General features: G+C 39.0%; 1 protein-coding gene across 1 annotated transcript; it reads right to left on the reverse strand.

Annotated features, from left to right (window-relative positions):
- Positions 1 to 932: 932 nt before the first annotated feature.
- anxa5b (annexin A5b) lies at positions 933 to 14,374 on the reverse strand. The gene is made up of 13 exons (XM_034188417.1): positions 14,239 to 14,374; positions 13,963 to 14,006; positions 7,060 to 7,144; positions 6,618 to 6,712; positions 6,345 to 6,458; positions 6,110 to 6,200; positions 5,287 to 5,366; positions 5,161 to 5,211; positions 4,516 to 4,609; positions 3,593 to 3,688; positions 3,437 to 3,495; positions 1,453 to 1,575; positions 933 to 1,359 (listed from the first exon to the last, which is right to left on the reverse strand). The coding sequence occupies exons 2-13, from the start codon at positions 13,963 to 13,965 to the stop codon at positions 1,297 to 1,299; spliced, it is 954 nt and encodes a 317-aa protein (XP_034044308.1). The 5' UTR covers positions 13,966 to 14,006; positions 14,239 to 14,374; the 3' UTR covers positions 933 to 1,296.
- Between the last annotated feature and the right edge of the window lie 1,155 nt (positions 14,375 to 15,529).

Raw genomic sequence — 15,529 nt, forward strand, 5'->3', positions numbered from 1 at the left:
AAGGCTAGACTCACAATAACAAGCACAGTATGTTAAAGTTCTAGTTTAAGAAATCTTACCCACATTTCTTGTCTGGTGTAATCATTTAAAAAAAAAAAAGTCGTACATAAAAAGTTACTTTTTTAAAAAAGGTAAAATTCTAGCCACAGTAAAGATTAAAAATATTAAAATAAGTCATAGTAGGTAGCAGGTATGGACATTTTTTCTTAAAATTGTATTGAAAAGATTTTAAAAGACTACAACACACATTAAAATTTTACTCCTTTAAAAGCTTAATTTAAAAACACTTAAATGAAATGCATACTGCAAAATAATTATTGAACATGCTTCAACTACTTTCCATTGTGATGTAACAATAGCTTTCTATTTATATGAAATTTAACCAAGTTCTTTTAAAGAGCCTTTTTGTGATTGTTGAAGACAAAAGTTCCATTCTTTCATCTTAAGTAAAGGTGCTTTATAAATCCAACAATGACATTTTTATTGAAAAAAACAAACATTCAAAATTTTCAGTCATGAAGTTTTATTCTATAATTATATCACTTCAATATGAAAGTATTTATGAAGATGCAGCTACAGCAGAAATTTGCACAGTGTGGTATGTAAGCTGCAGTCATGATTTATACTAATTAAACATACTGTATGATAAGGTGAACATGTCTTGCATAGAAAATATTCTTCAAAGTGTGTACTTCCTAAAGAAATCAGATTAATATGCAGGAGAAAAAAGGTGTTGTAGAAATTAAGTGCACTGAAATGCTTTAAAACTCGTAAAAAACTGTCAGTTACTTTCCATTCTAATCATGTGGGTGATGTGAATGTTTACGTTTAAAGCTATTAAATGTGATATAGTGCAGTAACTCTTTCAAAGCTTCTCTAGCGCCCTCTTGTGGTCGAACGCCACTACTGCGTGAGGACAATAAATTTTCACCTTTGAACTTCAACAAAAATGTTTATTTGTGCATATACTGGTTCCGCAAATACCAAGTGGAAAAAAAAGACAAAAAACAAAACATAAAAAATAAGTCTGATACTATGGGATAGTATATGAATGATACAGTATTAATCATGCTAAAATATTATTGGAACAAAAGCTGCTTGTAAATGCAGACATGAACAAAATGTTAGCTACCTCTCAAAGACAATTTGGAATTGTTAAAATGTTTTTAGGGTTCTGCAATTCACAGCTGATGAACCATAAGTTGTTGTGAGCTTGTCATCTTGATGAGTTGATGGCCAAAGGGTCCACTCGGTGAAAAAGTAGCACTTCAGGCTTGGTTTGTTTCAGATGTGAGGTTATGCATCGTCTCCTCCACAGAGCAGCAGTAAGGTTTTTCTGAAATCACCACCAGTATCTCGCTGGAACAGACAGACATATTATGGAGATGACTCATATAGTGCAAGTTATTATGTGTGTATGACAGAATGTTCATTCATTCACTGGTTGTGAACCTTAATCATGGAATGTAGAGAGGTGGGAAACAGCCTCCTGAACTCCCTCCTGATGTCCAACAGGTCCACCTCACTGCGAGAGACCATCACTCTAATCAGAGTGTTGTCGTCAGTACCCGCACCCTACAGCAAAAACGTGTGTTAGGACTAACATACATCATCAAGCACCACAAACGCTGAACAAGTATGTCACAGCAGTACTCTAATATCCAATGCGTACACGTGACAAAATACTCACTGCATTTGCATGCTAAAGCACAACTGTCTTTATTATTTACAAAAATATATAACCTGTTGGGTACGATTACTTTGAAAGAATACATGTGGATTACATGTATATATGTACATACATTTGGATTATTTGTAATCTGATTACATTTCAAAGTAATCCTACCCAACCATGCCTGTAACTGTGCATCAAAACCCCCTGTGGTATTAATCGCACACATTGCAGGTTTAACTGTTAGTTAATTCTGAATACATCATGTTGATTCTACACATTACTAAAATGTATTTCCAGAACATTTACATTTTGAAATTATTTTCTGCCCTCAAATGTTATATTTTTTGTGCTAGTGTTGTTGTTGTTCTAGCTCCACCCCTTTTTCTGAAGTCCTCCCAAAATGTAAAGGTAACTATTCTAAGATAGTACTAACATTTACAGCAAATTTAAAAGAAAAACAACAAAACATTTCAGTAACATACACCATTTTGTATTTAACAAAATGTAACATCTTACATTTTCTAAGTTCTACCTGCCACACACAATTTTTCTGTGGACCTGCATTTTAAAAAAAAAAAGCATTTTAGACCACACCCAACCACCAACTTTCATAAGAGTCCATTTATTATTAAACCAGCCCCTCTCACAAGGATAAAATAAATACTAGCGTGTTGGCCGTTGGGATCCACAGGCTCTAGATTGGGTAGTGTTTATAAAATAGGTAGCTGATATTTATCAGGGGTCGTAATAAATTATGCAAAGCTTCTATAATGATGTGGATTGGCGTGTGAGTCCAGAGTGTAATTATCAGCGTCCATTGTTCACTGTTGTTAGGACCAAAAATATTAGTCCTATCAACGTTCTGTTTCAGCGGTGTTCATCCTTGACCCAAAATACATAAGCATACCAAACGGAAAATGTCAGCTCTCCCCAATTTCTCCATGTTCGAAGGTACACATATGTACACAGAGGCCACTTGCCTATTGATATTGTGACAGAAAAAAAAAAATTTCCCAACCAAGTTTCACAAAATAAATTAATAAAAATTAAAGTGTGTGTGGTTGTGGTGGTGGGGGGTGCTGATTTATTAATATGTCCTACCTTGCAGTGGAGAGGAAAACAAAAACACATTTCATGTGTGTCCCTTTGTGTATGCTCAGTCCAAAACAACAGTTTCTGTATCAGGTTAGACCCAAACATTTTAACAGGTTACCTGAAAATAGTTCATTACATTGAGTTGCTTTTCCAACAAGCAAACAGGTTAAAATTCATCTTCATTCTTACAAGTAATTTAAAAAAAATTTTTTTTGATCTGTTTAAGCTTATAAACTGGATCTTTGAGAAAACACTGAAAATGGAGCAATCAGCATTTACAAGTAGTAAATGTCCACCAGCTAAAGGTGGGTGATGATTATGGTTACATGAGGCAACGTAGACTTTAAGATCTTGTTGATAAAAAAGTTATAATTACTCTGTGAGCCAAATGTGTGGTTGATTAATCAAAAAAATACCTATTTCTATGACATCATCATGAATGGTGACATTCAAGACCCATAGCTAATCACTTCTCCATTGGTCAAAATAGTAACCATTAAAATATTACAGCCTTCTATTCTTGATAGACCAAACTGAGGTTTATTTAAAAAAGAAAAAAAATGCCAACATCACAATACATCATGAAAGGTGATTTACTTGAAATGATTGTGGGGAAAATGTTTAGTTCCAGTTTACTTCAAAGCTCAAAATTGGGTGCCGTCCTACCTTCATGGAGTAGTAGAGAGTCTCAGCAAAATATGCTGGTACACTTCTAGCACACTTAACTTTGAAAGAAAAACACAAAACAAAAAAGAAATCTTAAACTGCTGAAGAAGCGTAAGACAAAATAAGAGTGCAGTTTAAACGTGTGTTGTCTCGTACCCACAGCAAGAAGCAGAGATCTCAAATTTCCAGACGTTTCTCTCTGAATGCTCTCCTCAATCTCGTACCCGCTCAACTTCATGTAAGCGTCAAACACTAAAGAGCACAGGTCTCATTACACACACACATATCACCTGAGAATGTTTAAATCCAAAAGGAATTCAAGTTTCTGTAGCGTGGAGTTGAAAAATATACATAGAAATGATGTGGTCAGAATACTCACACTTGTCCAATACCTGATCAGTACTGTTTGGGAAACCATGGCTGCTGAATAAATGTATTGTTTTCAAATCCTCAAAACAGTTTTTTTTTTTTTTTTTTTTTTACCCCCATGGTGGTAAACAACTGATGATCCCTTCAAGTGAAACAAAAGCCCTGTACACCCTACTTATGGCACTTGAAGAGGTTTTTCATTTTGAGCTTAGTCATCAGGAATTCCGTAGACAGTTGGGTGTTCCGTTCGGATTTGCATTCTTCCCAACTTCAAGTGTGTTTGTTTGTGTGTGTGTGTGTGTGTATGCGCTTTGGTCTGTTTGTGCTAACTTGTTTGCATTCAATTCTTTCTTTCTTCTCTGGTGAGCCTGGTGTCCTGTTTTTTGTGCACTGCACCTTTGTGCTCTATGTCCACACCTCCCCCCCAATTAAATTTCCAATTTCAACTGCTTCAAATAATGCAATTCTGATTAAATTCAAACTTGCATGATGTTAGGTAAGTGTTGTCCTGTGATTGTCTTATTCATGTGTCCTTGTGTTGTTGTTTGATTGCAGTTTTGACTGTTGCAGGTACAGCGGTATAGTGTGTCCATATTATTTATATGTATGTATGGCTGCATAAACATTTATGTAGAAGTATGTTTCATATTGATGTGGAATGAGGTCTTGTTTTACTTCAGTTTATCTGACACATATGTAATCCCACACACCTTTCTGAAGATGTTCTGCACTCCGATTGCCAAGGATCGTGACAAATGATTGTTCATCAGTGCCAAACTTCTGCTCTCCTGCCTTGAATAGGGCCTACAGCCACAACGAGTTGAGGAGGGGAATAAAAACACAATGGAAATTAGGCTTTAAGTGAACATGTATCTCACACTATATTTAGTGGGCAACAAATACAATTTGTGTACTGTAGACGGTTCAAATTTCTCAAAGCTTCATTACATTTTCCAGTCACATATTAACAAAACAAATAGTACCAGACATGGTTTTTGCTCGTACATAAACTTTACTAGATGAGGAAAACGTCTCCAACATAATGATGAAACCTTTCACCACAGTACAACTTTAGGTATCTGAATTTTCTTCTAAATTTAATAAAAAAAAAATTAAATATTGTATTCACTCCCTCCACTAGAGGGCACCACAACATCACTACAGAAGAGCTACCTCCAAAACATCCACCCACCAGCATTTTTTAACTTGCACAAAACCCAGCATTTAGACACCACCACCAAACACATGTGACAGTCACATTCTTAAAGACAAAGACACAACTGTCTTTAAGAATGTATTCACTGGCACTTTCAGTGATTTTAACAAGTCTACTTAATCATAAACAGCTGACTCACCTGAGCGTCACTCTCAATAGTTCCGTGCTGGATCCCCTGCTGCCTGCTAGCCTGAAGAAAGATTAAATGTTTTTGTTAGGAAAAAGTAAGACAAGAGGAGGCGAGATGAGATGTGAGGAGAGTTACCTGCAGCAGAATAACTAGCAGTCTCTTGAAGTGACCTGAAGTATCCCCGGCTACATCCTCCTCCAGGTTATCATCGTACTCTGCAGGACCAGAGAAAAAAAATTAACACATCCTATTACAGCATTTTGCTTCTTCCTTGGCAAAAGGCTTCGCATGCTGCCCCCAAAATAAATCTATAATTTATAGGTATCACACTGTACATGTTTCCAGCTCTTTTAGGTCAAGAGGCCTCTTAAAGCAACAGTGTGGAGGATTTCTTGTCATCCAGTGGTAAGGTTGCAGATTATGGCACCACCGGTCACAATATTATATACTTCCCTTCATGTTTTCGTTTCTTTGTCAAGTGGGATTCATGCTTCCTTGCATTGCGATAAACAATATGTATGATCCTACATTTACGAAAATGAGGGTTCTCTAACTTGTCAACCACCTACACTAGCAACCAGTAAACAGTGCAGAGGGGAGCAAACACTAATTCTTCTTTTTTTTTCTTCAGTCTTCTAGTACGGCTGCAGAATGTGAAATGTATGTCCCATTTGGGTTACTGTATCAACATGACGGTGCAACATGAGGGGGACTGCTCCCATGTAGATATGAAGGGCTCATTTCAAACTTATGAAAACACATGAAATTGTTGTTGCAGGTAATTATACACAAATGAACAGATTGTTATGAATGCTATATTCCATTTCTTCTAATAGCTTTTCTTAGCACCAAATATCTAATGCCCATTGAGGGAATGCATGAAAATTAAATAAATAAAATCTGTAAGAAAAGAACTGTTTGTGTGCCTGTCGCTTCAAATGGAAAGAAGCCGTTTTACCTTGTTTGTAAGCAGCAGAGATATCCTTCACCTGCTTTGGTGTTCTGGAGGCAAGAATCTCCACCAGGACCTTCTCGTCTGTTCCCGCCCCCTACAGGTCAAAGGTAAGATGACACCAGCTTGACAACTGAACAGATTTTCCAGTTTCTTGTTTGCCTGTATTCTAAAATTACTATCTATAAAATATTCTCCCTGCGATGAAGAATCTTTAATCGGTTTGACACCCAGCGCGTACCTTGATGGCATTGCGAAGTAGCATCACATCATAAGCGAGAGGTGAGGTCATCAATGCCACGATCAGGGTTTCAAATTTACCACTAAGCTCTCCCTTGAGGTCACTTATCAGATCCTGGGATGAAAATGTACCATTTCATTAGTCGATGCATCACAGTGTCTGTGATCAGCAGTGTTGTTATTGTGTAACTTCCTGTTGTAATGTGTGCGCTTCCTGTGCCAATTTACTACTCATGGTGTTGTGCTTCAAGAGTTGATAATGAGGAATTCTCACCTTTCCAAAGAGAGTTTTATAGGTAGTCTTGATCTCCTGCCTTTGTGCATTGCTGCGGGCGGTCACCAGCTGCAAGATGGCATCCTCATCCGTCCCTATAGCAACAGCCACCATAGTTACTCAGTCTAGCCTACAGTATTCACTTACATCTGCTCTCAGAAGACACAAACAGCCATGGAGCATGCTCTGTTTAAGCCTCTGATTAGGATTATTCACACACATAATAGTAGCCATCTGTCTAATCCAGCAGATGTTTGCCCACACTGTCACATGTCATGTTTCACTTCTTCCCCGTGTTTATGACTCATGGCTCTTTGGGTGGAGCTCCATGGAGACTGCAGGAATTACTACAGTCACACTCCCAAACCACAAGACTCTCTCTCATTGCCGTGTTGGAAAAAGTCTACAGACTGATGTGTTTATCATCTCATGAGCATCTTACCAAGCCCTTTCATGGCCTTGTAAAGCACCTCAGCATCTGCACTGGCACTGAAATTCGCACTGGGTTTTACGGTTCCTCTGCTGGCCTGCAACACAGGAAACGATGCATGTGACATGGATTCTCCTTTTTTTCCCCTTTTAACCTAGGTTTGTCTAAATTTTCTCCAAAGAAACAACAATGCACATCCATGTGCAAATGCTCACTGAGGCATATATTTTGTGTTCTTTTGTGTACAACTGTGTTGTTGACCTAACAACTATCAAATAGGTTAACATGGTTATCTAATTCAAATTTGGTGAAAACCAGATCAATTTTGATCAAGTTACCATGGCTACAAGAATCAATACTCTGTTCAATAAAGTGGGCAGTCCTTAAAGGGTCTTGTTGAAACCTGATCATGCTCAAACCCAAACTAAGATATACACATTTGGGATGTACAGGTTCATCTGGTGAAAATCTGATCAATTTAGTTCATTTTATCATGCAAAAGATAATCAGTACTCTGTTCAATAAATTGGGCAGTCCTAAATGATGTTCAGTTAAACTTGTCAAAGATACTCACATCTGCATTATCTAGTTCAAGTTTGGTGAAAATCCAATGAATTTTGCTTAAGTTATCACAGGCACAACAGTTGATACTCTGTTGGATAAACCTGGCAGTCTCTAAAGGGTGTAAAATAAATGGTAAATGGACTGCAATTATATAGCGCTTTTCCATCTGCATCAGACAAAGCGCTTTACAATTATGCCTCACATTCACCCCGATGTCAGGGTGCTGCCATACAAGGCCCTCACTACACACCGGGAGCAATAGGGGATTAAAGGCTTTGCCCAAGGGCCCTTAGTGATTTTCCAGTCATGCGGGGATTTGAACCCATGATCTTCTGGACTCAAGCCCAACACCTTAGCCACTAGACCAGGGGTGGATGAAAGACTTGTTAGCAGACTTTTAATGAGTCTTTCATTGGATTCAGGTGTGTTGGAGCAGGGAGACAACTAAAAGTGTCAGGAATGTGGCTCTCGAGGACCAAACTTGGCCACCCCTGCACTAGACCATCACCTCCCTGTTGGTGAAACTCAGTCACGCTCAAATTCCAACTCAGCGATAAAGTCATTTAGGATGTTTACAAAAACATTTGAGGACAATGTGATAAATATTGTTGAAATTATCATGCGCACAAGAAAGTGGTTGATGCAGGTACTGTGATATCATATTAACAGAGAGCTTAAAAAAAGAAAGAAAAATCTACCCAGCAGCATCAACAGGACACAGAGAAAAAAATAAGACATTTTAAGTTATTGCAGATAACGTTAAGTCTTGGTGTTAGAGGTGGGCGATACCAGAAATTTTGGTATTGATCCGATACCAAGTAAATACAGGCCCAGACAGTATCTCTGATATATTGATACCGATACTTTTTCATATTTAAGCTTCATAGATCCAAAGGATCCAAAAGACCTAGGATAGAATTTCGCCAAACATTGTACGTGACAACAAAATACTTTATTATCACAAGCAACATTTTTGTTTTAAAAAAATATCACTAAACACAACTTAAAATAAAATCTCCTGAGGTAGAGGGCAGACAAACCACAATACAAGGGTGGGCTGCCCCGTGTTGTGTGACACAGCGCAGTGCTGCCCTTAGAGACAGAGAGTAGACTTTGAAGAATCTGCACGCGCAGCAGAAAAAATATTGAGTATCGATCTTTTTACACGAGGATCGTTCAATATCAATACCAGCATTGGGATCGATATTAGGATCGATCCGCCCACCTCTACTTGGTGTGTTTCACCGTATGAACCCCATAACAAATGGGTGCATCAGAAGGGAAAACTTTCCTGCTCTACCTTTTTTTTCTGTCAGCAGTTTTATCAGCATTGCCAGATACTGCAGAATGAAACGGTGGCTATGACTGTATAAATATATTGAGATTCCTTGTGTGCATACTTTATCAGAATCTTTCCTTATTAGTGATGCCGCAAGAGGTGTACGCCATGCTCTCTACATAACTATGCATGTTAGCAACCAATCTTAAGAATGGCTCCTCGCATTTTGGTCAAACTGGGTATGTACTCGTATATTGGGCCTATGGATGGGAAGAAGAAGTGATATTTGGTTAGGAATGATCAATAATCAGGGGTTAATGTCAGATTTCCAGCCTCATACTAATAAATATCAAAATGGCAAATTTTATGGAAATGAGTTCAAAATTTTTTTCCAATTGATGAAGCCCCTTTATCTTTTTCTTCATATGCTTGACACTATACTTTGAAATGTAGGCGTGGCATATCTGTGCTCTCTGAGCAGTTTTGACCTTGGGATATTCATTCAGAAAAATTCTATGACAGATGAAAATAAATAAACAAACAGATGCAAATGTGTAAAAAAGTCTCACAATAAACGCTTATTTTAGTTGCATTTCATAATTAGCGTCACGTTTTCTGTGGTTCCTAATGAAACAATACTGCACTTATTTCATTCTGTCAGACTGTGACAACAGCAAGAAAACATTCAAGTGATCACAGCCTGATTTCAGGGGACAGATGTTTAGAGAGAAAACCCACAGGAACGTTTCTGTGAGTCCACCCCTGGAAAAGTGGGGGTGGGGGATCTGGACACCCAAAATCAAACTGCTGTTAATAATCAGGATTCTGTCTTTCGACAGGAATGCAAAAATGTCTGTGCGCTCTGCAATTCACAGTCAGCACCACAAGTTAACAAAATCAAATCAATGTGCAGCTGACTCCTCAGACAAACAGCTGAAGAAGAAGATATTCAGAAATGAGGAAAGTGCAAGAATGTGAGATCACACAATAACTTAACCCATTTCTCCTGGAATAAGAAATGAGTTGCATGGGTTGTGTTGTCCCTTTATTCAGCTGTCTGCAGGTTGCAATAAGTAACGTATCCTTTGGTCCAGGTTCAGAGAGAACATGTAACACAGGGTACAGTATCTGTGAACCTGCCAAAGGTAAACAGCAGCTGTCAGGTTCTGTTTTAAATCAAAGACAGAGGAAGCAGTCATGTCTTATCATCTCAGCCTACATTTATGGACTGTGGTTGTCATAGCCACGGTCCTCCATTCAAGCAGACACACCTACTAATGCATCCCAAGTCCCCACAGTTACACATTACTCCCGTTCCTGCTGTGCTGCAGTATACTGCATTTAGCCATCACCTAAAACTACTAATAAGGTGCAACATATTCCTATTTTCATTACTAAATTATTTAAAATTTATTGTGGCTGAGAGAGGCCACAACACTCCCAAATTAAGACAAGACTAGCAAATAGAGAAAATGTTTACAACACACACATGCAAAAAACACCTGCATCAATTCTACAAGTAGTTCCATAAAAACTTGTGCAAATTGAGAACATGCTCACAGAGAACAGAAAGTAATACAACCAACAGTGGGTGCAACAATTTAAATTTGACAGTGTATCTGCTGCAAATTCACACAACCCGTGCTGCAAATAACCACGACACAATGGAAGTACTAACAACAGAAAAAAAACAAGTTTAGTGCATCACAGCGTTCTGTTATCTTTGGGTTATGTGGTCGACAGAGATGAGAAAGTTTATTTACTTCCTTTATGATTTTCCTCTTAAGCTCACAGGATGATTTCACATTTTATTATTTATTTGCACTTAGAAAACTTTTCTCCATTTTTGTTAGTACTTCCACTGTGGCTATTTGCAATGTGTCTATGTGTATGCATGTGTTATGTGAGTTGGTAGCAGATTTGATATCAAACTTAATGTGCTGTAGGTTATATATTTCTTTCTGTTCTATGTTTGCAAGCATTTTCTCAATATGCAATATGTTTTTTGATGTAATTTCTTGTTGCAGAATTGACTTAGGTGTTTATCATGCTTGTGTTTTCTGCGTTTGGTAGAAATAATAATAAAAAAAGGTTAAAAAAATTACTTAAGTTGATGTGGGCTTTTACACAATTTAATTTCGTTATGCCAATTACAAAATAAATAACAAAAATCAGCCTCATCTATATTCAAATTTCTGAAATGATACCATTTAAACTTAAACCAAAAACAAATCTCTACATCACAGAAATTCAATAAAAATGTTAAAGACAAATTGATGATTTGATAAGTACAGTGCATCTTTCACAGCGCTTCACTTTTTCCACATTTCGCTGTTAGTCTTATTCCAAAATGGATGAAATGCATTTTTTTCCTCAAAATTCTACACACAATACCCCATAATGATGATGTGAAAAAAAAATTGATTTTTGCAAATTTATAAAAAACAAACAAACAAAAAACTAAGAAATCACATGTACCTAAGTATTCACAGCCTTTGCCATGAAGCTCAAAATTGAGCTCAGGTGCATCCTGTTTCCACTGATCATCCTCGAGGTGCTTCTACAGCTTAATTGGAGTCCACCTGGGGTAAATTCAGTTGATTGGACATGATTTGGAAAGGCACAAACACCTTCCAGAAGGACAACCATCTCTGCAGCAATCCACCAATCAGGCCTGTATGGTAGAATGGCCAGACGGGAGCCACTCCTTAGTAAAAGGCACATGGCAGCCTACCTGGAGTTTGCTAAAAGGCACCTGAAGGACTTTCAGACCCTGAGAAACAAAATTCTCTGGTCTGATCAGACAAAGATTGAACTCTTTGGTGTGAATGCCAGGCATCATGTTTGGAGGACAGGCACAATCCCTACAGTGAAGCATGGTGGTGGAAGCATTAAACTGTGGGGATGTTTTTCAGCAACATATTTCAGCAGGACAATGACCCTAAGCACACAGCCAAGATATCAAAGGAGTGGCTTCAGGACGACTCTGTGAATGTCCTTGAGTGGTCCAGCCAGAGCTCAGACCTGGCTAGGCCACTCAAGTTCAAACTGCCCAAAGATAAGTGCACCAAGCTTGTGGCATCATATTCAAGAAGACTTGAGGCTGTACTTGCTGCCAAAAGTGCATCAATAAAGTACTAAGCAAACAGTGTGAATACTTATGTACATGTGATATCTTAGTTTTTCATTTTTAATAAATTTGAAAAAAAAAAACTTTTCATGTCATGATGAGGTGTTGTGAGTAGAATTTTGAGAGGAAAAAATTAATTTACTCCATAGCATAAAAAAAAACAAAAAAAATGTGGAGAAAGTGAAGCGCTGTGAATACTTTCCGGTTGCACGGTATGAGAATCCTTTAGTGAAACACAACTAAATAATAACTTTTACAGTCAATGAATGTGTCTTGGACCTCATTTACATCAAAGCGTGCAAAGTTTCTCCAGTCACAGTCAGAGAAGCGTTCAGAGTTTTCTAGATGCCTTGGTAGCTTCCCTCACTAGTTTCCTTTTTACATGGCCACTCAGTTTTTGAGAACCTTCTCCAGATAGATTTACCATACAGTTTGTATTTCTTAGTGGTTGATGTAAATTAAGTCCTAGACATATTCACTGACTTGGCAACATGCATGTATCCATCCCCTGACCCGTCTAAAGAAAACAGACTGTAAAACTGATTAGTTTTATTTTACAAGTAGCTTTGATATAGCTTTCAAATTACCATATTGTTTTTTATCTAAATGTGTAAAGCTGAAGGGTATGTGCACTTTCACCTACTGTACATGAGATTAAAAAGGCACTTTTAGCTCCTTAAAGGCACAGTGTAATAAATCCTTGAAAAAATTCCCTATGGCTCCACCCCTTTCTGCAGATCTAGCCCCAAAATTAAATTTGCAGTGCAGCAACACAACATCATCTATCAGACACTTTTTATATAACTCCACCCTGACCTGGAGCAGTAGAGTGGGTTTTGCTTTAAGAGGAGGTTCCCTTTAAATTCTGAAACTTCAGCTAAACTAAACACGAGCAGGCAGTAGGTGGAGAGAGACAGCGGGGCCCACCCCAATGGAATATGGCTCATATGAGTCATACACCAAACTTCCCAACTTCCCCAAATCCTCTTTTGCAGCCACATAAGCATGCGCACTTACAACCTCACAGATACGCATACGTGTTACGACCGCTATACTTGTGAGGACTCCCAATGGCACGGTGCTTTTCCTGACCATTACGACCCCACACCTGATCCTAAAAGGGATCCTGATCAGAGCTGTGAAGGCATTCAGGAAAAGTGGGGATGTCCACACACTGAACTTCTAAACTCAAAGGAGTGACACACAAACTGGTTTATTTTGTAACCTCTCTCAAAAGAGACAATTAGGTTTCTCAAAATACATGAGATCATGGAAGCTTACTTAACTACAGCATGACTGTACCATCACAGGCTTTTAATTCCAAAAAGTCATGTCTGTGTGATGTTGGATTACTTGAGGTTTTTCCTTTTAACAGCAATGTTTTGTCTATTATGGAGTGTTCCAATTTAGACCAAGTGAATGTAATCAGGGCAGCATGGTGGCATAGTAGTTAGCACTGTTGCTTTACAGCGAGAAGGTCGTGGGTTCAATTCCCGTGGTCTTTCTGTGTGGAGTTTGCATGTTCTCCCCGTGTTTGCTCCGGTTTCCTCCCACGTCCAAAGACATGCGGGTTAGGTGGATTGGTTGGTATGTACCAAATTGTCCTTAGGTGTGCGTGTGGGTGTGTCTGTGTTTGTTTGTCTATTTGTGGCCCTGCGACAGACTGGCGTCCTGTCCTGGGTGTACCCTGCCTCACACCCTATGACTGCTGGGATAGGCTCCAGCCCCCCGCGACCCTTAATTGGACAAAGAGTAGAAGATGAATGAATGTAATCAAATTAGTTGTGGAACCAAGGGTCCAAAAACTAAAAACATACTGAATTTATTATTATTATTTTGCATAAATAACGTGAAATTGATGTGAAATTTTACAAAGATTAAGAGAGTAAAAAAAACAAATCATGCCATATTTCTTCAGGCTAAAAAAAATATAATCACTCACCATGTTGACAGTATGGAAGTTAATTCACACGAAGAAAACGGGCTCTGTTAGAGAGATAAAAACGCTTTTCAGCGACGAAACGAGACAACAAACTCAAAGTTTACACAACAATAATAGTAATAATGAAGTATAATTCCATTATACTTCTTGACAGTCTGGCTCTCTCACAGGCAGTAGGGACTCAAACTCCCAGAATGCCTGCTGCCTTGTTTAATAAGTGTTACTGACGCTTAGTAAGTGTTGATAAAAATGTCAAAGAGAGATGTGGAAACTTACCGCTGAGTTTCAGCTGTTTTAGTTGAAGCTAGAGCTGTGAGTGATCCGACAAGAGGAGCAGAGGAGGAAAAAAGAACGAACACCACAGACCTACTCAGTAAAACTCTCGGCTGGGCGCGCGCGAGTGTGCGCGTGAGTGGCGCCACACCCTGGACGAAACCAGACGCGGCTCTGGCCCTGAAGCACTCTGGGAAATGTTGTTTTTGATTCGCATGACGGCAGGCTCAAAGGTGTGTCAGATACCAGCACAGCAGAGGACCTCAAACCGGATAACTCCTGCTCACTGATGCCATATAGATCAAGATGGCGGACTTTGGTTTGTGATCTTTGTGGAATCAGTGGATACAGTACAGCACTTAGGAAGCTGAATGAGGAATCAGAGCACCTGAGTTTACTATGGTCCTGGATCAAGAAGACTAAGATCCAGGCTTTTAATGACTTCCTGGACTCAGCCATCAGAAGTGTATCTGTACGAGGTCTGTTAGAAAAGTATCCGACCTTTTTATTTTTTTCAAAAACCTGATGGATTTGAATCACGTGTGCTTGCATGAGCCAACCTTGAACCTTCGTGCGCATGCGTGATTTTTTTCACGCCTGTCAGTTGCGTCATTTGCTTGTAAGCAGCCTTTGTGTGAGGATGGGTGTAGTCTCTCGTCGTTTTTTCTTTGCAAGGAAATGGCGGAACAACTGGAGCAGCGCGACTGCATCAAATTTTGCCACAAACTGGGCGACAGTCAGGTGGAAACCATTCGGATTATTCAGACGGCTTTCGGTGACGATCCTCTGGGCATCACACAGATTAAGGAGCAGTACAACCGGTTTAAAGAAGGCCGCACAACGGTGGAGAGCGCGCTGCGCTCCGGTCGGCATCAACACGCTGAAACGACCGGATCATTTCCAAAGTGAACGCTGTGGTGATGTGGGACCGTCATGTGATTATCCGAGAAATTGCGGAAGAGGTGGACATCAGCACTTTTTCGGCACATTCCACTGTGAAAGAAGATTTTGCCATGAAAAGAGTGGAGGCGAAATTCATCGGCACGAAGCTGATGGCGCAGCAACAGCGCCTCCGTGATGAAGCCTCACAGGACATGCCCTGATATGCTCACCTCGTCCACCATTCGGAAGATTCAGATGGCTTTCGGTGGCTTTTCAGTCGTGTGACTATCCGAGAAATTGTGGACGAGCTGGACATGTTACAACATGACCTGTTGGATTGTGTTAAGACATGAATGTATTAAGACATGAATCATCTGCTTACCAAATCTCAACAACATGCTCGCACAACATT

Source organism: Thalassophryne amazonica, chromosome 15, assembly GCF_902500255.1.
Source record: "Thalassophryne amazonica chromosome 15, fThaAma1.1, whole genome shotgun sequence".
Classification (NCBI taxonomy): Eukaryota; Metazoa; Chordata; class Actinopteri; order Batrachoidiformes; family Batrachoididae; genus Thalassophryne; species Thalassophryne amazonica.

Coding starts and splice junctions, on each gene's coding strand:
- anxa5b (XM_034188417.1), bottom strand. Junction 6,459..6,617: donor ATAAAACTCTCTTTGGAAAG/GTGAGAATTCCT, acceptor TTTTCATCCCAG/GATCTGATAAGTGACCTCAA. Junction 6,201..6,344: donor TACTTCGCAATGCCATCAAG/GTACGCGCTGGG, acceptor TTTGACCTGTAG/GGGGCGGGAACAGACGAGAA.